We start from the raw sequence: 22,777 nt of genomic DNA on the forward strand, positions 1-22,777 counted from the left end.
TCAGGAAGGGAAACTAGCAGACCAAGTAACATAATTATGAAACACTGAGAGCAGCTAGTCACAAAAAAAGAGAACCTCGCATGTCAAACAGTCTGCCTTCTTCCATAAAATGTATTCCCTAGTGTTTGGCTCAAATTTCTGTCATTTTTGGAAAAGAAAATCATTGGAAACACCAAAGCGTTAAATTGGTTCCAAATGATCTGAGGCCTCAAATACAGAAATGGGCTCCACTGCTGTGTTCCCTGTGCGGTCAAAGCTAGCAGCTGCCCCCCAGGGCTGTGTCCCTGTTCGTCTCACCAGGCCCTGAAAGCACAAACCTGGGCTGGATTGTTCATAACGATACGTTAGTGTTAGCATCATCCATTTGGCACAATTCGAGGATAATTATAATGGAGGGTTTTTTAACTGTCTTTCCCGAAGCACATTCCTAGAAAAACTAGTCTAACAGATGAACTTACAAAAGTAGTTTAAAGTTTGAACAAAGGAGAGAAATAAAGACCCCTTTAATATATCAAGTTACAATGTCTTTCTAACTACGATAGTCCCCTGTTTCTGTTCGCTGGCCCAGATTTCTTTCACATTGGTTTTCCTGGAGCTCAAACCATGAAAACATCTGGATTACATTTTCAGACTAATAAGAGATGGAAGAAATAGGCTGAAACTACATAAACCCGATTAGGGGAGAAAAGGGACTTTTCCCTAAATGTGGTTCAGGAATGCATGTGCCTGTAAGAACACTCTTGAAGGGATTATTAGCCTCTGGCAAGCATTTTTCAGTCAAAGATTAGCTAAAGAAAAGTAACTTGTGCTATGGTGTTAAACTTCGTGCACACAACAGATGTTGTGTAAGGCTGACTCCTTTTGATTATTTTGAAAAAAAATTTTTAAATCATTTCCATTATGTTTTACACACACACACAGAGGCCAGGAAGAATGTGCAAATGCAGCTTCCCAATTATGGAGAGAGGTTTAGGGGAATGAATTCTAATTGTGTCTAGGAAGTTTGTTTCCCTGACTTTCCTTTGGTTCTCTGACCCAACAGATATGACAACTTTCATTCTCTGATTCAGGGTACATATAAGAACCATACCCATCAGAACCTGAGACAAAAAGCAGACTCGATTTAGGAATAATAAACCATGGGGTACCTGGGTGGCTCAGTTGGTTAAGAATCTGGCTCTTGATTTCAGCTCGGGTCGTGATCTACCAGTTTGCAAGACTGAGCCCCTTGTCGGGCTCTGCACTGACAGCACAGATCCTGCTTGGGACTCTCTCTCTTTCTCTCTCTATCTCTCTGTGCCCCTCCCCTGCTTGTGCTCTGTCTCTCTCTCTCTCAAAATAAATAAACATAAAAACAAAGAAAGAATAAATCTTGAGGAGTCATTAGGATTTTTCTTGCCTTTCAAATGACTTTGTGCCAGCACTTAGCAATCCCCATTCCCAGGGAGGTTACAACTCTCCAAAATGCCCTAATCCCTTCTGCCACTGGCAGAGCGTGGTGCACTGCTCAGATCTCCCTTGCAAAACGAATTACCTGCACAAAATAATGCAGGTGACTCCCAGCCAACCGACTCCCCCACAGTTAACACCAGCTCTTCTGCCTCATCCCCTTCTTCACAGGAAGCCCAGCAGTGGCCGAGTGCGGTGTGGAAGCTGGCATCTGGCCCCTCTGCCAGGTGGGGCAACAGGGAAGGACAGCACCAGCCCTGCATCTGGTCTGAGGCACGGCCTTCCCAGTCCTGCAGCAACTCTATGCCCAGAGAACCCTCTTCTACTCCTGACTCCACCTCAGAATCTTCCAACAGGCACAGCTTACTTATTTTCAGTTTCAACTGACAAAAACAGCTCATCACACCTCTAAATAAAAACTCTGAGATTTCTGATACAAATAGGATTGCCCAAACCATGTACCAAAATGAAGTAATGAAGAGATGCTCTTCTACCTCTACACACTGCAACCAAGTTAATTTTTCCCTCATCCTGAGACTTTTTTACTCAAGGACTGACTGTTTAAAACTGCTCAGGTTCTCATGTCTACCAGCCAGGGAGTGATCTGAGAAGAGTGGGACTCCTTCCTGTGATGCACCCCCACCACCAGAGACTAAGTGGAAGGTCTTACTGGAAATTTATAAGAAAAGCTTTTCAGTGCTTCTTTCCATTATGGTACTGTACAGTTTGCCACTATAGAGAAGCAATAAAGCAAAGCAAAAGGAATCATGTTACCTGGGTGGTTTCATATGGAGAAATTAACATCACCTTAAATGGAACTGGGCTGAGTGACTATTCCGCTGGTGACCACCATTCCTACATATTCTTATAAGGACATTCATTAAAAGGAAAGCCAAAGAATGTTTCTCAGTTCAAAGCAACTGATAATGGCAACAGGGCTCACGTAACATTGGGTTGGTGAATTCCATGACTGAGAGGAACACAGCCAACTAAAATGTTTAACCCAGAAAACAATGCTGGGACATTTCAACTTTTCCAAACTAAAGAAAGATAAGCAGCAGTTTTTGATGGTGAATTGGTATGTTGTTTCGCTGTTGTTGGTTTTTTAGTGTTGTTGTTTTAATTTAAAAGGATATAAAACATTTAATCATAGGTATCCAGGAACACGAGGATCAAGTGGTCCTATCAACAACAACACAGCTACAACAACAACAGAGGACTTGCAACCTGGGGCCTGTGTGAACCAGGTCGAGCTGGCTTAGATCTCCAAATAGAAAGAGAGAAAACGTTCAGTACCTTGACTTTGGCGGTACATCCAGAAAGTCGAAAAATTCCTTCAGATTCCAGGCCTGATTCCTCAACTTTCTCAAAAAACTAGAAAGCAATGATATGTTATAAAAAGAAATACCTCCATATAATTATAAACATCTGAAATAATAATGATGGTGACAACAATCAATAAATTACCATGCATATATATGTGACTGGTACTTGAATGTTTTGTTCAATGTTTACAACTGCCTCTGAAATCAACAGTAGCCTCCAATTTACAAATGAAGTGGAGACTGAGAACCTCCTGGGGGTTTCCCAAGACCACCTTCAAAAGTAATGGCTCTTGACCACTAAAGTAGGTGGCCACTTGCCCACTTTAAGATCTGACTACTCGGGCGCCTGGGTGGCGCAGTCGGTTAAGCGTCTGACTTCAGCCAGGTCACGATCTCGCGGTCCGTGAGTTCGAGCCCCGCGTCAGGCTCTGGGCTGATGGCTCAGAGCCTGGAGCCTGTTTCCGATTCTGTGTCTCCCTCTCTCTCTGCCCCTCCCCCGTTCATGCTCTATCTCTCTCTGTCCCAAAAATAAATAAACGTTGAAAAAAAAAATTAAAAAAAAAAAAAAAAGATCTGACTACTCTATCTCTTTCTGCAGATGGACCAATAGGAAAGATTCTAAATTTGCTATTATCAGATGCAACAAGTTTAGCTGAGAGACTACAGGAATCCTAAAAGTATGACCAAGGAGGTAGAAACTGTAAAGGTTTATACCTCTCATGAGTTCTCATGGCGATGATGATGATGATGCTGTTATAGTAATAATAATACCTAATGTTTATGGTGCACTTACTGTGTCAGATACCCCATTCTCAGAACTTTGCATCTATTAACTCATGTAATCCTCACACTGATCCTATAAGGCAGGTGCTAACCATACCCCCAACCAACTGCTGAGGAGACTGAGGCATGGAAAGGGTAAAGGACTTGCCCCTATTCACACAACACAGGAGGACCCAGAGTCTCTGCTATTTTCCTTTCAAGAAATAATGGTGCCTGGAACTAAGGTAGTTCTTGTAGGGTATGGAGAGAAATGGATATTTAGGCCAAAGAAATATGTCCATAAAAAAAGACTCTCCCATAGGAGTAGACGAATAATACCTCTAGCTGTCTTCAATGAGGAACTCCTGACCACAAGGGGAGTAATAGCTAACATTTATTGAGTTGCTAACATGGTATAAATCCAGATTGAGTTAAACTAGCATTTATTGTGCACCTTCCATTTGCTAAGTTCTGTGCTAGGTTTTTGCATCTACACAATAATATAAATTCATGTGTTGAATCTTCTCAGTCTTAGACTTTTTACGTATTGTTTTCAAACTCTGTCCTTTACCCAGAAGACAGAAGTCATAATTCTATTTCGAGGAAGGAAAGAAAATCTTACTGTCACCATGGACTTTGGCTGTGGGTGTATATGCTGTGCTCCCTCTGACCCTTCCTCCTTGCTGGCTGTGTGTTCAAGGGCAAGGTAGCTTATCCTTTTGTGCCTTGGTGGCCTCAGCAGTAGAAAACACAGTCCCCTCTGGCTGCTTGCTGCTGACTCCCCACGCTAGGATATGGATGGTACCCACGCAGGAGAGGTGCCCTACAGATGCCCCCGTGCACACTGGCATATCACCAGCACCCTTTAGCTCTCTCTCATCATCATCCCCTGTCTTCATCAGCAGCAATCAATCAATCAATCACCTGACTTCAGGAGTAGCTCAATCTGAGGCACTGGGAACAAAGTTCAGAGAGAATACAATAAACAGACATAGCATTGTTATGGTGAATAAGATAAGTGTTATGCTTCTGCAGTCAATTATTTTCCTATATTACTTAAAAACTCAATTTAAAATGCAACAAGATTTGTGTTTAGGGCTTGGAATTTTAAATGTGCCACTGGATGTCACTGTTGAATAAATGCACACTTGGGTAAACCCAAGTAAATTGTTGTCTATAAAACACATGACTTAAATCAGGTATTGAGCAATCATGGTCTCAGAGATATTGGCAGATGACAGTTCAGATAATATCATTTTTCAAAACTCCCTTCCACCAAACTTCTTCTTTGTCTAAATATACCCTATCTCCCTAGTGATACCTGAAAAACCACCAGAAAAGCTGATTTTTAGGCTTTATTAAGCTTTGTTTGGTGAATTCATTTAAATGATTACACATACATATTTAAAAACAGCCATCCTGTGAGATAGCTCAGCAAATACTTGTATAATTAGTCAATGTAATAGCTGATAATTAATGGTCACCTTATATTCTAGAGAGAATAATCAAATACTAACATATAACACAGACAAGCAACCTTTAGAAACTACTGGAGAAAACATAACAGAAGGAAGCCATGTACAGAGTATCTGTGTCCATCACCTGATGCTTTAAGGTCAGACAGTGTCACAGGTTCCACAAGTTCACAGCAAGGCAAAGCGGCCCCGGTGCTGTGGGGATGTTATGGCGATGAATAAGCAAAGCTGAAAATCACCAAGGGCCTGAGGCTTAAGAGGGCTTTAGTGTCTCTAAATCTAAAAGAAAACTCATCAGCGGGTTTCCAGATACCAAGCTGCCAGCATGAGGCTCTATCCTTTCCCCATTCATTTACATTCCACTCACTTTTTGCAACACCAGGGGAACCTTCACTCCAGGATCCTTCTTTCGGTCATTGTCCAACAGGACTGTGAGCGGAACTCCAAAAATCCCAGTGTCTTCATTGTAAAATGGGCAAGAAAGAAAGAAAAAAGAATCAGAAAAGCGCTTATTCCAGTGCGCCAAAGAGTTAAAATCAGAAGAAACCTGTCTTAACTACCTCGTCCTTTTACTCTCTCAGTTTTGTTTCTTTTCAGCTGGATTCCAAAGGCATCAAAAAAGGCAGTCAGTTCAATCAGAGACAGATGGCGGATCTTCTTCATATCTTCAGAAGACAGGTCTCCTGCTTCAGTTAGACCGAATCTGGTTTTCTGGACAATAAATTTCTACAATACATATGAAGGATATTTATTTTTTTATGGCAAAGGAAAAGTATCATCCCTTCATTTAAATGTCACCTGGGCATCCTAAATCTGTATAGCAAAACATGCTACTTGTAAGAAATCTGTGAGGAGCAAGCTGTGTCATAGAAAGATTATGAATGGTTTTTAGAACATTTGCAGAACGCTCTTGTGCTACATTAGGAACAAAACAGTGGACTGAAGTGTACTACAACATTATCATCACAACCGTGAAAACTTGTTTCTTCGAAGAGACATCCTCTGTTGTCAACTGATGTCCCAGGCACCATGTGGAATGTACCTACCACGGGCACATGTGACCCAGGAATATAAGGCACAACAGCTAAGTGCTCCCAGAAGAGCTTTTGATGTATCTTTTTGGGGGTGGGGGACCATCAGTCCTTTCATCAGATACAGTCTGTTTTCTTCTACAAACTCTAAAACACGAACAAATCTCCCCACTGAATCTCACTGCACATGCCTGCTGAGACAGCAGTTACTCTACCTTGAAAATCAAATCGAGAGGACTCCAAATATTCCTAAAAAGGAAAAGTACATAGAAAGTGCCAAATAATCCTCCTATAAGTTTTGAGACAATGATATTGCTGTATTCTCTATTTCCACAATAGGAAACAAAATACAGCAAAATGAAAACAAAAAGTCTTTGACAATCCAAAAATACTTGTGAAGACTAACAAGTAAGACCTTTTAAAGGAGAGATTGTTCTCCTATAATAACCACAAGTATGCTTTGTTCTCAAAAAACCTGCTATTGAAACAAATGCTAAAGTAGAAAAATCCCAGTTATTTCAATTACAAATCTTTGTACGTTCTCCATAGGGGCTCCCTCAATTAGAGCTTTCTTGAGGTTTTTAAACCAGCCACTCATTCATTCATTCGTTCATTCAGTCGACAGCTGTTCTGTGGAACCTCAAGTATTTTAAAATTAAAACAATAAAATGCAGAATGTGGTTTGGGGCAACCTTGTCCTATAAAAGCTGAGCTGTTTTACCTTCTTTCTGAGACCAAGGCCCCACATAACGGTAATACACAGCAACAACAATAGAGACAAGAACTGCAATTATTCATGGAGTAATTACCACTTGCTAAATCCCACGCAAAGTTCTTCATCAGAGACTGACCTGCACCCCAGATGACCCAAATCTCAGAAGGCGACAGACAGCCTGGATGAGGGAACTGGGGACCAGCATCCTCTCTTGGATGACTCTCCCTAAAGATTGGGAGGGATGCCCCTGAAACCAGAGTCCCACTGGATTTCCTTTTTGCCCCAGAATACTCTTAATGCCCTACCAACATAGAAACTGCTTAGGGACCAGGAGGGGCTTTGGAGTTTGACACATGGAGGTTTAAATCCTGTTTCTACCTCCTATTTGTTGATGGGCTTTGGATATATTTCTTAACTTCTTTGGGCCTCAGTTTTCTTTTTTTCTTTTTTAATGTTTTTTTCATTTTTGAGAGACAGTGTGAGCGGGGGAGGGGCAGAGAGAGGGAGACACAGAATCTGAAGTAGGCTCCAGGCTCTGAGCTGTCAGCACAGAGCTCGACACAGGGCTTGAACTCATGGACTGTGAGATCATGACCTGAGCTGAAGTCACACACTTAATCATCCCATGGGCCACCCAGGACCCCATGGGCCTCAGTTTTCTCAGCTGTAAAATGGGAGCAGTCACCGGGTGATTACAAGAGGATACCTAATGCAGCATCAAGCTGGTAGAAGGCACTCAGTGAGTCTTACAGTTCTTGCTCTGCCCTCCTGCTCCCCTCCATCATGGGGAGGTTGTCTGGGAACGGTCTCTAGGCTACCTAGGCAAAGACTGCCAGTTTTTATATGACCCATTCCTTTAGCCATGAAACTGCCTGACCCTGCTCATCATGCCTCCAGCTCTCATCAGCATAGAATATTCAAGGCTCTACATCATGAATGCTTCACAAATGCATTTATCGAGTAGCCAACAGATCAATGTAACATATTTCTTGTAGTGGGCTTTTAAGATAGAATATCCTGGAGATATATATACATACATACTGAGGCTTTCAGGATAATGAAGTCTATAGCTCTACTTGCCTATTCCATAATAATAATATAAACTCTTGAGTCTATATTTGATGAATTTTTAGTACCTGTCCCATTAAATGCTCACTTCTTATTGTAATGACTGTGACTTTGCAGAACCCCATTCTGATATGTGGCTTCTAGAGGTACAACTAGGTATACAGTTAGAATCTGCACTAACCTATAAGTAAAGTAATGATATAAAGTGCATGAAAGCACACAAGCCAGGAAATCCTATTTCTTCTATAAAACAGTATTCAAGTGTATACCCTCACAACTCTTCCTCAACCTAGTCCTGTTAGGCAGGCTGTGCACTGCACAATAAATGGTGCCCTGGTGTTATGCAACACCGATGCCTGACCTTTCCTCTACACACAGATGTGGGTTTTGTTTTGTTTTGTTTTGTTTTGTTTTGTTTTGTTTTGTTTTAAATACTAGTTTGTCCCATGGAAAAGTTACGGGAAGTTACTGGAATAATCATGAAAGGCTTTACATACAGTTAAGGCGAAGTCCTCTTTCTTAAATTCAGACTTCTTAAATTTGTTTCTTTTTGGAATCTCTGTAACCATTTCTGAATAAGATACTTCGAAGGACAGCTCTTCAGTTTCTGGCGGAATGTTCTTTTCCAGATAAACATCATCTAAAAAAAAGATGCATAATATTTTATAAGTCACTTAATCAATTACAATCATTTCCTGTAAAGTAAGTACAAAATATTTATAAGTTAACTTATAGGCATGTCAGAATGTTTACATCCAAGAAAGCATCAGACTCACTCAGAGGATTTCAGTTAAAGGATAATGTGGGGTCATCAGATTTCCATATGAATGAATTTCTATAATCATTATCCAAACAAACTTCCTATTTCATCTCATGTTTTTAATCTTACTTTTTACATCTCATGAAAGGCACTAGAGGATTACTAGAGGAAAGCCCACAAATGAGGTAGATCTATGTTACCATGATATTACAGTTATGTCCACCTAAACCCAATGTTGCCACTACTGGGGAAGCAGAAGCTTAAGGCAGAAGGAGGAAGGGCAGAGACCCCACTACACTTCCTGCCTAAATTCATTTCTCTTACTGTTTTTCCCAAACTATGGGATTTTTGTCTCCTAAGATGTGTTCAAATTAAATTTGGACTTCACTGCTAGGTTTGTTCTGGTAAATTAATCCAAATTCTTAGGATCTGATTTGGTTACCTGACCTTGTGTGCTGTTTATTAAGAAACAGCCCAATGGGTATAATGTCCCACATAAATATTTTCCCTGAGGTAGTTTGGAATGTGAGACAATAGATTCCTTGACCAAAAACAAGTGAATCCAGAAATCATCTGAGTAACCCTAAACTCTAATATCTGACTAAGATTTTGGCTTGCCATTTTTTTTTCATTGCTTGGAAAAATTGTTCACATGCAATGAAAGACCAATTTGATTACAAAAAGAGAACTCATCTTTTCTACCCTCTTCTATAGACAGTGACCAAAGGACAACCAAATAGAACAAAAGGAACAACAATGAAAAGAAATAAGAGAAGACCTAAAGAATCTTATGTTAAAACCTAAATGGGAAAATTTGCAAATCAACAGTTTGTAAAGTTCTGAACTGAAATACTGATTAGTATTAGTATTTTTGATTAAAAATACAATAAATGGATGCAGTAAAAACTTAAGAAATGGCAAAGGGGGAGTTTTGATGTTCACTCCTCACACAGAGGCTTGCATTTAAAGTGGAAGAAGATGAATTGTTAAATAATACTCTAACTTCTTATAGCTCTATACATAGATTTTTTTGGAGAGTGGTGATTACAGTTCTCCAAACCAACAAACCACCCCCAGTAGACTTTTATCTCTTAGAGGTGTAATTTGAACTGAATAACAAACATCAGAACATTTTCATCACCCCAACTCATTTGAATTTAGAAGTTAATGCTAAAAGTATGAAGCTCTGTTGTATATAAGAAGAGGCACATATTTAAGGAAAGGTTCAAGGACTCACCAGAGTAGGGTCTTGAAGGAGCCTACTTCCTATAAGGAGGATTTCGGATTCCATACTGAGCCCCTGGAGCATGCCCAATGCTCAAGTGGAAGAGGCCCAGTTAAAAGCTAAGCCTGTAACCTCGTATGTTATAAGCTTCTCTGGTGCTGCTTACACTTGAGCGTAAGTAGAGATTTCTGGAAGTGTCCTACTTCCTGGACCACTTATAACTATTAAGCAGATCCAGATTACTTGTGAAAGAGACCTCAAATCAAAGACACTACCCAAGTGAGTACTTTCTAAATGATGTGATGGTGGTGAAGGAGAAAAAGATTCTGCTTCCAATTGGGCTCAATTAATTTTGTCTGGTGTGACAGAATGGGGTGTTTGGAGCTGGCAGGGAGTGAGTACTAGAGTGACAGAATCAAAATGGGAAGAAAAACACACACTCTGCCTTGACAACGTTACTGGTAACTGTGCTGAATGCCAGAACAAAAGCAAGAAGACACAGCTTAAGTTCAATAGAGAAGGAGGTGTTGCTCACCACTCACTGCATTCTGAACTGACTGTCCAGGGTCTGGAGATCCATTGGAATGAACTGGTAGAGCTGGAATGGTCTCAAGTATAGACTGTGAAACAAGGGAAGATGAACACAAGACATTATATCATGTAAGTACGGACTGCCTCACATGCCAATCTGATTTATGTTCTGCAGTTTACAAAAGTTCTTTTCACACCAAGCAATTCTTGATTTCATACAGGGCCTGCACCTGATTTTCTGCTCCTTTGTTCAATCCAGAGCCATACAGCTCACACAAGCTTCTCAAAGGAGAACTGTGTCAAGGTCAAAATAACTGTGTCTTCTTAGCTCTGGGGAATTTGCTATTCATACCCTTCCTAAGATGTAGAAATTACAATGCTTGATGTCACACAGTTTGACAATTACAGTATTTGTTATTTTTGGTGCAGTAGCCACACATTTTAGGCTTAAATTCCAGGTGATGGGGGCACCTAGACAGCTCAGTCAGGTAAGCATCTGAATTAGGCTTAGGTCATGATCTTACGGTTCATAAGTTCGAGCCCTGCATAGGGCTCCACACTGACAGCGTGGCAGTGTGGAGCCTGCCTGGGATTCTCTCTCTCCCCTTCTCTCTCTCTGCCCCTTCCCCACTTGCATGCATACTCTTTCTCTCTCTCTCTCTCTCTCAAAATAAATAAATAAACTTAAAAAAAGAATTCCAGGTGATGACATAGCTACATGGCTAATGGAAAGGACCCTAGGGCCATACTGCTGGAATTCTAATCCAGGCTCCCCCACTTGTTGTGCGACCTTGAGCAAGTCACTTAGGTTCTCTGTTGGTAGAATATTCAAAGAGTTATTATGAATTTCACATGACTTGTCCTGTATAAATTACATCAAATAATATCTGATACACACTGAGCACCATATGGGGGTTGGCTACTGTTGATGATTAACATATTAATTCCTTCATGACAAAATAAAGAGTGATAATAACTACCAAAAGCCTAAGTATGCTCTTCTAGTCCAGCTTCTAATTTGCTAGTTTCTTCACTGAGATCCTGCCAAAGCATTGCCCTCCCCTGCAATATTGTCAGAAGTTGAGTATCTTTGTAAAGCAAGTCAATTGCTCAAGTCTGGAAGGGTACTAGTAAAAAAAAAACTACACACAAATCTATCATTTCTGCCAATAGAGATTTGAATGTGGGAGTTATTATCTATGAATATGTGTGACGATGAAAATCTGCTATTCAATCAGCAATCTTTTCAGTATAAAGTCTGTTCATTTTTTCCACAGAGCCTGATGTTATTTCTTTTATTCTCATATTTATTTAGCAATTACTGAACACCTGCTTCATGAAAGATCCTTTATCATGTGCTACAAATTACACAAGGAAAGTCTAAATTTTTGAGCCTTGTGTGTTCTTTTTCCTATTTTATTTCAAAGGAGATAACACACTTGTAATTGTGTAAAAATCATGTAAAGACATGGCCAATTATTAAAACATGGATGCCCAATTACTGGAACTGGTAGGAGAATGAAAAGACATAAAAAGGTCTAAAGCCACACAATTTACTGCCAATCAGATTTCTGGTGGCTCTAAAAACCAATCTGTACACTAAAATCCTTAAAATGATATGGACCACTTTTCAGTGGTCTTCTGAAGTTTTCAAAAAAAAAAAACTTTCTCAAACTTTTAAATGACTCACCTATGGTAGACAACAGTCTTGAAAATGGAGAGGCATTTATTTACAGTCTGAAACTGATGGTTTGGGATGTTTAGACCCTAGTAGATGCCAACTTCTTAATCTGTGAAGTGGAGAAGTATCCACCTGCTGAGTTGGTTTACTTGGCCTATAGCCAACCTACTGGACTGAAGGCATGCATGCCCTTTGTAATGTAAACTATTCTGGGACTATCTTGGGGGAGGCAGAAGTTTAAACTGTGATCCCTGCTCTGGAGCTATTCATAACGAGGAGTAGAGAGTAACATTTATGGAACATTATTGAAAAACGGTCAACCCGCTGTTAAGAGCTAATTTCTTCTACAACACAACTGTGTGTTTACTGGAGGGTAATGGAGAAGGAAGAGGTGCAGCCTGGAAGGGTTTCACCCAGAGGTGGGTAAACTGGAACTGGAATTCAAAGCTTGATGGAGAGGACTTACAGAGCCAGAGGAGGCTGGCACAGGCATTCAGACACGAAATAAAGTTAGAAAGTTCAGGTATGGAAATACCTGAAACATTTCAGCTACCAACCAGGAGAGACTGGTTTACCAGGAGTTGAGGCAAGGTATTATAAAAACCTGAGAAATAAATTACTCAAGACAGTCAACTACAATTATGGAAGGCTCAGAAAGCCAGGCAGAGGAGCTGAGACTCTCATAAGGGTTAAACCAAAACAGAACAGAACAAACAAAAGAACATTTAACACAATTCCCCATGTTAAAGCAGGAGAATGACATGGTAAGAATGAAAAAGGAAGATAAATCTGCTAGTGAATGGACCTTGAGTTCTGAAGTAGGTTGAGTGAAAAGGCTAGGTGCTCTGTATTTACAGTTTTAAAACATCCATTCACCCATTAAACACACTAACACTAGCATCGTTTTTAAATCTTTACTAGTTATTTTAATATATTTCAAATGTTAATGCCATTCCTATTTAAAACACACTTCCTCTGCTTGTCGATAACAGATCCTACCATTTCCCTATGTGCCTGACCACAAGAGGCTGGGCTTCAATGGTAAGGAAAAGGAACATTTTCCAGCCAGTGAAACTTGCTCTGCTGTCCAAATCATGTGGCACTGGGATTGGAGAGTATAACTTATGGGGGATAATGATTTTTCAATTCCAACCTGTGAAAGGTTGGCACTACCGCTGGAGTTCTTTCAAAACCAGACTTTGACTATATGATATTTCCTTCACATTCCAGAAACACCATACCAAACATTTTCCATGTTCATTACTTACAGGAGCTGTTTCTGACCTTCCAGACTGGCTGTTTCCTTTTTTCTCAAGGTTTGAGTGTGTGTGTTATAACTCTATGTATACAAGTTGCCTTGAATCAATACAGGTAATAAGGTTCCCCTTCTTCCTCTTCTGCACCTGAGATCAGAACTGATAAATCTACATCTTACTAAATTCTCCATAACTACTCTTTTTTTTTTTGAGATTGAAATGTAATTAACATACAGTGTTATATTGGTTTCAGGTGTCCAATATAACGATTCAATACTTGTATACATTTCTCAGTCCTTGTTGAAGTTAAGTGTACTCTTCATCCCCTTTATCTATTTCACTCATCCCCCTGCACCTCCCCTCTGCAACCCAGTTTGTTTTCTGTACTTAAGAGTCTGGTTTTTTGTCTCTCTTTTTTTATTTTGTTCATTTGTTTTGTTTCTAAAATTCCACAGACGACTGAAATCATATGGTATCTGTCTTTCTCGGTCTGACTTATTTCACTTAGCATTATATCCTATAGGCCCACCAATGTTGTTGCAAATGGCAAGATCTCATTCTTCTTTATGGCAGAGTAACATTCCATTGTATACATATATGCTGCATCTTCTTTATCCATTCAGCTATTAATGAACACTTGGGTTGGCTCCATATCTCAGCTATTGTAAATAATTCTGCAAACACAGGGGTGCGTATATCTTTTTGAATTATTTTTTTCTCTTTGGGCAAATACTCAGTACCCCAGAGATAAACTTAAATAAGTCACATTCACTGACAAATATGCAATCAATTTTAAAATAAAACATATAATAATAATTATAAAATCTATCCAAATGCGAATTTAAAGGCATTCTAATGATATCTTAGATTAAAAATTAAATCACATGTGAAATTATAAGCTAAATGTTAGACAATAAGAACAATAAATTCCAAAAATCCATGATAAAAGCTAAAATATTATTCAGAGATTAATTCTTGCCCTTAAATGCAAATAAGAAAGATCAAAAATAAGTGTTTATAATCCAAGAGACTAGAAAAAATTATACAAGACCAAGAATGAATGAAAAATAAAGATTAAATAAATTAACACAACAGAAAAAGTAGGCTTCAATAAAAAAGACAGTCTTTTTAGCACATAGTGTTGGGAAAACTGGACAGCAACATGCAGAAGAATGAACCTGGACCACTTTCTTACACCATATACAAAAATAAACTTAAAATGGATGAAAGACCTAAATGTAAGACAGGAAGCCAATGAAACCCTAGAGGAGAAAACAGGCAACAACCTCTTTGACCTTGACCACAGAAAATTCTTATTAGAAAATTCTTATTTCCCCAAGGTAGGGGAAACAAAAGCAAAAATGAACTATCATCAAGATAAAAAGCTGCACAGAGAAGGAAACAATTAACAAAACTAAAAGGCACCTGACAGAATGAGAGAAGATTATTGGCAAATGACACATCAGATAAAGGGTTAGTATAAAAAATCTATAAAGAACTTATCAAACTCAACACCCAAAAACCAAAAAATCCAGTGAAGAAATGGGCAAAAGACAAGAACAGACACTTTTCCAAAGAAGATATCCAGATGGCCAATAGACACATGAAAAGATGCTCAACGTCACTCATTATTAGGGAAATATAAATCAAACCACAATGAAATACAACCTCACACCTGTCAGAATGGGTAAAATTAACAGCTCAGGAAACAACAGATGTTGGTGAGGATGTGAGAAAAGGGGAACACTTTTGCACTGCTGGTGGGAATGCAAACTGGTGCAGCCATTCTGGAAATAACTATGGAGATTCCTTTTTTTGAGAACAGAGCTACCCTACGACTGCAACTGCACTGCTAGGTATTTATCCAAAGGATACAAAAATGCTGATTCAAAGGGGCACATTCAGGGGAGCCTGGGTGGCTCAGTCAGTTAAGCATCTGACTTTGGCTCAGGTCATGATCTCACAGTTGGTGGGTTCGAGCCCCACCTCAAGCTCTGTGTTGACAGCTTGGAGCCTGGAACCTGCTTTAGATTCTGTGTCTCCCTCTCTCTCCCTGTTCCACCCCCACTTGTACTCTATGTCTTTCTCTCTCAAAAATGAATAAAATATTTAAAAAATTAAAAAATAAACAAAGGGGCACACGTACCCCAATGCTTATAGCAATGCTATCCACAATAGCCAAATTATGGAAGAAGCCCAAATGTCCATCAACCAATGAATGGATAAAGAAGATGTGGTATATACATGCAATGGAATATTACTCAGTGATTAAAAAGAATGAATTTTTGCCATTTGCAACAATGTGGATGAATCTAGAATGTATTATGTTATGCAAAATCAGTCAGAGGAAAAGAAATACCATTGATTTCACTCATTTGTGGAATTTAAGAAACAAAACAGATGAATACAGGGGAAGGGAAAGAAAAGATAAAAACAGAGAGAGAGGCAAACCCTAAGAGACTCTTAAATACAGAGAAAAAAACTGAGGGCTGCTGGAGGGGAGTTGGGTGGGGAGGAATAGGCTAAATGGGTAATGGGCATTAAAGAGGGCACTTGTTGGGATGAGTACTGGGTGTTACATGTAAGTGAAGAATCACTAAATTCTACTCCTAAAACCATTATTACGCTGTATGTTAACTAACTTGGATGTAAATAAAAATATAAAAAAATAATTAGAAAAGAAAAAGTAGGCTTCCTCAATTAAAGGAAGTGATTTCTTAAAAAATATTGCTGATACAGACAACAATTTACATTCTAATTGGGATAAAAGACATAAATATTAGAAATAAAAAAAGGGCAAATAGCTACCTCGCAGAAAATTTAGAAAGTATATGCCTAAATAAATATGTGTATATATTTGTATACATGTGTGTACACACACTCAAACATCTACATATATTAAAATGATAAATAAATTGGATATTTTGCTAGAACAAACATACATTACCAAAACTCATACCAATTGGAATATAAAGGAATATAACTTCAAAACCATATCCATTGAAAAAGTAAAGCACTATATCTACATTGATGCCAGACCTTGGAGGTTTCATAAACAAATTGCAATACAAACTTATATATAATAGCTTTTATAGATTATATATTTACACCAAAATTTAATATATGGCTCCAAAATACTGAAAAAAAAAAACAAAAACAAAAAACCAAGCTTCTTAACACTTTCATACCAAGGTCACTATAACTCTGTAACAATGAAAAGAAATTATATATATATATATATATATATATATATATATATATATATATAGGCTAATCCCATTTATTAGAACAGCAGTTAAAAAGGCTAAAATTGGGGTGCCTGGGTGGCTCAGTTGGTTCAGCATCTGACTTTGGCTCAGGTCATGATCTCACCGTCCATGAGCTTGAACCCCGTGTCAGGCTCTGTGCTGGAGCCTGCTTCGTATTTTGTGTCTTCCTCTTCCTGTACCTCTCCTCTGCTAACGTTCTATCTCTCTCTCAAAAACGAATAAACATTAAAAACGTGTTTTTAATGCTAAAATAGTAGTAAATGATATATTCTGCATTGTAATAAAAGAATAATGTAACACAATAAGTAGGGTTCATTTTTATCAACAAAATTATAGCTCAATATTAGAAAGACATCAATAGAATTTCCTTAAGTAATTGCTTCAAGATGAAAAATATATTCATTTTAATAGATGATGAACAATTATTTTATATAATTCAACCTCCATTTCTAATAAAAACAACTAGATGTCTCAGAAACCTAGAACAAATAATATTCTACTTAACAATGAAACTTAAAAGAATTCATGAGAAAATCAAGAACTTATTCAAAGATCCCCATAATTATTATTCAATATAATCAGTGATTGTGATCGGTCCAATTAAACAGGGAAAAGAAATAAAATGACTAGGGATGCCTGGGCGGCTCAGTCGGTTAAGCCTCTCTTCTGACTTCAGCTCAGGTCATGATCTCATCATTTGTAAGTTTGAGCCCCACATCAGGCTCTCCACTCTCAGCACAGAGCCTGCTTCAAATCCTGTCTCCCCATCTCTCTGCCTCTTCCTCGTTCACTCTCTCTTAAAAATAAAAATAAACATTAAAAATTTTTTTTAAAAATGACTATTTTAAAGATTGAGTAAAGAAAACTTTCACTATTTCAGATGATATCTATAAATTATAAAATCAAATGAAAAGTTCTTAGAAGAATTTTCAGAAAGGAAGCTATAAAATATACTCTCGTGAGAAATCCAAAAATTTACTTCCCTTACAGTGCCACAAAAACAAACTAGAAGGTATCATAAAAAAAAATCTACCATTAAAATATCAATGAAAACTATTAAGTTCCTAAGTAATTAGTCAATAAAAAATGTATAAGAAAGAATATTATGAACTTTTATTGAAGAGCAGAAAACATAAATAAGTGGAAAGACAATTACTATTTCTCAGTGGGAAGAGTCAGTATTTTAAAATGTGAATTTTCTCCCCAACATTAATCTTTAAATTCAATAAAATTCTTAGTGAAGTCCTAACAAGACTTATTTAATGGCTGGTTATAGAGTCATCCTAAGCTCATTTGGAAGTAAAAATTCCTGAGAAGAAAGAAAATTTTGATCCAGAACAACAAGGGTGAACACACCCCAAAAGACATCAAAAACAAACCACAGAGTCATAGTAATTAAGATAGACCCCATACATACAGAGGTTTCAATTATCATAAAATAACATTTCTAATGTACATAAAAGATGAAAGATTGAAAAAAAATTGATCAAGCCAAGGTTATCCTTTTGGAAAAGACCAAGTTAGGTTATCTACTTTATACCATTTCACAACGTAAACTCCAAGGGCAAATTGTTGGGGCCCTCTGAAGTCTTGAAGATGACAATGAAATGTCCTTGGGAATTCACCCTGCCAAGTAAGATATACTTTACAGAAGTCATGGCCAGGACCCCTGAAGTCCTTGCTACCACTTCACTGAATTACTAGAAATCTTACCATCTAGAAGAAACTGCAGAACCAACCTGGGGTGCCAATGCCTCCTTATAATCAAGAAGTGGAGAGGTCAAAATGTATTTCCCCGGTGGTAAGAAGTTCTAGAACGATTTTCAGTATAGGTGCAGTAGCACTCTCTAGCAACTAGCCAATTTGTTCAACATTTCTAAATAAAGATATCTGAGTAACAAACCATCCAAAGTAAGTCACACCGGAGACTGATACAAATCAGATTTTTTTGAGTTCCAATACTGCTGACACTTTTATTTATATCATAATTAGCATTCAATCAGTTTTCAGAAAAAAAAAGATTTAGTTTTTTTTCTTTCCTTTTAGAAAATCTGAATGATTAACTTACTCCAGGAAACACTATCTATAACTGCTACACGAGACCACTGTCTTTCTCTTATACTCTCAAGCTTTCAAGTATCCTATTTGCAGACAATATGTGCCTAACAAGGATTTGGTGAATGAATGAATGGATTAATGAAAACCTAGAAAATAAGGCCTACCCAAAATCCTCCCCCTCAGCAACTCAATTATGTAACCATTCTGCTTCAAGTGCTACTTGGTGTGTGCATGGAACCACATGCAGTCCTGTGTTGGCTTTTATAAAATGACTGGGGCAGTAAAGTCAGCTAGAGAGAGACGAGTAAGGTGGGTCAGGAGTGTTTATGTTAACTAGAAGACGTGGGGGAACCTCAGTAGGTGTTAAACAAGGCTCGCACTTATTTGTATCTATCTATCTATCTATCTATCTATCTATCTATCCATTCATTCATTATTTTACTTTTTATTTATTTATTTTTTAATATAATTTATTGTCAAGTTGGCTAACATACGGTGTATATAGTGTGCTCTTGGTTTTGGGGGTAGATTCCCATGATTCATCACTTACGTACAACACCCAGTGCTCATCCCAACAAGTGCCCTCCTCAATGCCTTGCATTTTTATAGATCAATGACTTTCAGCTGTGGGAAGGATGAATTTGAGGGGTATAAGCTAAAGTCAGGGACAGATCACTTAGGAGGCTATCTCAGTAATACAGTAAGATGATGAGCTTCTGTACTAAGTAAGTAGTTACAGGAAAATAGGGGAGTAGCAATATTCTAGAATGTAGAATATTCTGGAATGCAGAATATTCCAGAATGTAGAATGTAGACATATTCTTTTTTTTTTTTAATTTTTATTTATTTTTGAGAGAGACAGAGCACAAGTAGGGGAGGGGCAGAGAGAGAGGGAGACACAGAATCTGAAGCAGGCTCCAGGCTCTGAGCTGTCAGCACAGAGCCCTATGCGGGGCTCGAACTCATGAACCGCGAGATCATGACCTGAGCTGAAGTCTGACGTTTAACTGACTGAGCCACCCACGCACCCCTAGAAATATTCTTTATAAGGCAAAATCCATAGGTCTCAGAGATGAGCATGTAGAGGGAAGCATGTAGGTAGAGTTGACGCTAATGCTTAGGGATGGTACCCTGGGCACATGGTAGCATCACCAGCCAAGAGAATATATAGGATCCTATGCAAAGCTTTAGGCAGGAGTCCCCAGTCGCAGGCGCACAGCACAACTCTGAAAGGTCTATTGTAGGTAACTCCTCATTTTAGTAGTTGTCAGAGTTTGTGAATGACTTACTCTGTTTTCAGCCATCAGTACTGGAGATTATCTCTAAAACAGAGACATCCTCACTCATTTGCATTCCAATGCACAGTCTTAAATAGGAAAGTAGCAGCTGAATTTAAAGCCAGTAGGTCAGACACTGTGGGTAACCCCTAACCTATCTGTGCCATAACCTGTAATGCTATTTATAAGTTACCCATCGACGAAGACACTCGCATTCTTTTATGCTTTTTATAGATCACTGTAGCAAAGCAATTTCAAAACCAAAACTCTGAAAACACAACAGAAAAGCTCCTTCACCTGGGGCTAACAGCTTTGTCTCTCTGAACAGTGGGGATCTAATGTGTTATGCATGTGAACATCAACTATCCTTTCTCTCAAACTGGACGCCAGATGACAAACTACTGCCCAGAGGGACTTGTAAATGCGCCCCCTCCATTTGCCTGACTAATGGGCTCTTGCCTTCCAATCATCCTGTCATCAAAGAACTGCTATCTCATTTACCAGGGTCTCTCACTTCCTCTGGTCCATTGTAACCCCCCTGCCAGAGCAGTTACAGAGAGACCCCAGGCGGGGATCCCCAGTGGTTCTGGGGAGGGGGAATGATGAGACTTTCTGAGAAAGAAAAGTACAGAATCTGTCTGAATTGGAGGATTTATATGGGTGTGATCTAAGGCTGGAAATGTAGGCAACAGTGCCTTCAATATGAGGATGAGGGCTTTTTAATTTATCCTGCAGGTAAGAGGACCTTTGGGTCCAATGGCAGAGTTAGGCTGGATCACTGGTGTGAACTCAGCCCAGAGGACCAAAGGTAAATTCCTCCGTGCTTGATACATGTAGAGAACATCCTTTGTTTTCTGACCATAGAGGTATTAGTTTATGGAGCCCTCTTTTAAACTAAGATCTAGTTGTTCCTCAGTTTTGAGTCTCCTACTTCCTAACTGTTCCAACACTGGTGGGTCTACTGGCAGCTGTGGTTTCTTTGCAATCTCAGTTCAAGTTTTTCTTATCTGTTTTGAGGCGATTGCTTCTTCTCGCCTTGAACTTGCAGTTTTGCCCTGATGTGCAATTGTCTTGGCATGTGACGACTTACCACAGAGCCACTCCTGGGAACTGTAAAACTCCCTTCTTCATCTGGGGACCCATCTGACAGGGCGGTACTGTTGAGAGAAGCATCATCTGGCTAGACGGAGAAACGAAAGTACCATTCTTATTCAGGCAGACACTTCTAATGTGTTTGTGTCCTGCACTGTGTGTATGTATTTAGATGTGTGTGACAACATACAAAGTCGTGACTGCCTGGGCAGCCCTTCAGGGAACATTACCGTGAGTGCCTAAATGCCAGGCCCTCTGGCCGACACTGGACAGACGCTGGCCCCCGTAGCAGACACTGCCGTTGCCCGCCACAAACTCCCTTTGCTTTAACAATGTCTTGGTGTGGTTCCAGGGAGTTAAACCAAAGAACTTCATTTCCAGGATTCGTTGCGGCTAAGAGTGATCACGTGACAAGTGTGGTCCATGAGATGCAAGTGTAATTTTACCAAGAGGGCTTCCGGAATGGCTGCGGCTTTCCTGACCAAAAAAGAATCTGGTCAGCTCCTGTACACTCATGACAGCACCGCAGATGACAGCCTACAGTTGCCGGGTATCTTGCCTGAATAAGCATGATGGCCACGGCAAAGGATGGCAGGGGCAGAAGATCAAACCCACCTGGGTTTGTGCAAAGGTATCAGGTGAATGCCCTGTCAGACTTGGACCTCCAAATCAACATGTGAAGCAAAATAACTCCAACGCTTCCATTACACATGGCCGAACACAAACCTGTCTAATCTTACTTTTTAAACACACCCTATGATTATCTTCTGCAGTGACGAGAATTCAGCAGCAACAGCACCACATTATGTTTATAAAGCTGGAAATAGATTTTTGCTTTAGCAGACAACAGCTTCACTAAAATTTAAGACCTAAATTTTCTTTTCTTTACTGAAGGAACCTTACTGCAAAATACGATGCATTTGATACTTATGAATACATACAGTATTCTTTTAAAAAACTGTTGCTCACCTTGCTTGACCACATTTTCTAAATTTCTTTTTTTCTGTAATTTTTTAACGCTTATTTATTATTGAGAGACAGAGAGAGACAGAGCTTGAGAATGGGAGGGGCTGAGAGACGGGGAGACACAGAATCTGAAGCAGGCTCCAGGCTCTGAGCTGTCAGCACAGAGCCCAATGTGGGGCTCGAACTCACAAACTGAGAGATCATGACCTGAGCCGAAGTCGGATGCTTAACCGACTGCGTCACCCAGGTGCCCCTCTAAATTTCTTATAGAGGACAGGCATTACTTTACAAGGTGAGAAAAGGGCTTTTTTTTTTTTAAGGGACAAATAAAACACAAGAACTAGTATAAGAAATTTAAGTCAAGATGGTGAACTGACAATTATCTACCCTTCCTATCCCCAATCACTGAAATGGCAGAAAACATATAATTTTTTAAAGGAAGACATTTTTTTTAAAGGACGACATTTTTAATAGCACTGGGAACCAGTACAGAATTCTACAGCAGACCAACTCATAGAAATTTGTAGATGAAAAGAAAATAGAATGTGTTTGGTAAAATAAAAATCTTTACCCCGAGCAGCATGAAAGAAAATTTCCAGAGAGGGAGAAGAAAAACAAACAACACAGAATTGTAGAAAGACTAGGAAAGAGTCCCAGGTACATAGTTAAAAAATGTTTGCAAAATAGGAGCCAAGCAGACCAGCTCCTAAAATACGTAGACAGCCCCTAAATATAACCGAGGAAACCCTCCCAAAATGTAGTCCAAATAAAATGAACTAACTACCTTGGGCGGTGGGTTCCTATTGTGAGTATAAGGGTCTGAGAGAGAAGGAAATC

At 39.1% G+C, this 22,777-nt stretch overlaps 1 protein-coding gene across 4 annotated transcripts in view; it reads right to left on the reverse strand.

The window, feature by feature from the left end:
- The window catches only part of ARHGAP28 (Rho GTPase activating protein 28), a 194,188-nt gene that overhangs the window by 36,718 nt on the left and 134,693 nt on the right, over positions 1–22,777 (reverse strand). For 3 of the 4 annotated variants that reach the window (XM_043558327.1, XM_043558329.1, XM_043558330.1), the window contains exons 5-10: positions 20,973–21,062; positions 10,346–10,430; positions 8,323–8,465; positions 5,572–5,737; positions 5,379–5,470; positions 2,746–2,823 (exon numbers count right to left, since the gene is read on the reverse strand). In XM_043558327.1, coding sequence (XP_043414262.1) covers positions 2,746–2,823; positions 5,379–5,470; positions 5,572–5,737; positions 8,323–8,465; positions 10,346–10,430; positions 20,973–21,062 — 654 coding nt within the window. The remainder of the gene's footprint in view (positions 1–2,745; positions 2,824–5,378; positions 5,471–5,571; positions 5,738–8,322; positions 8,466–10,345; positions 10,431–20,972; positions 21,063–22,777) is intronic. The other variant, XM_043558328.1, reaches the window with a different exon arrangement.

The sequence above is a fragment of the Prionailurus bengalensis genome, chromosome D3 (genome assembly GCF_016509475.1).
Source record: "Prionailurus bengalensis isolate Pbe53 chromosome D3, Fcat_Pben_1.1_paternal_pri, whole genome shotgun sequence".
NCBI classification, from domain to species: Eukaryota; Metazoa; Chordata; class Mammalia; order Carnivora; family Felidae; genus Prionailurus; species Prionailurus bengalensis.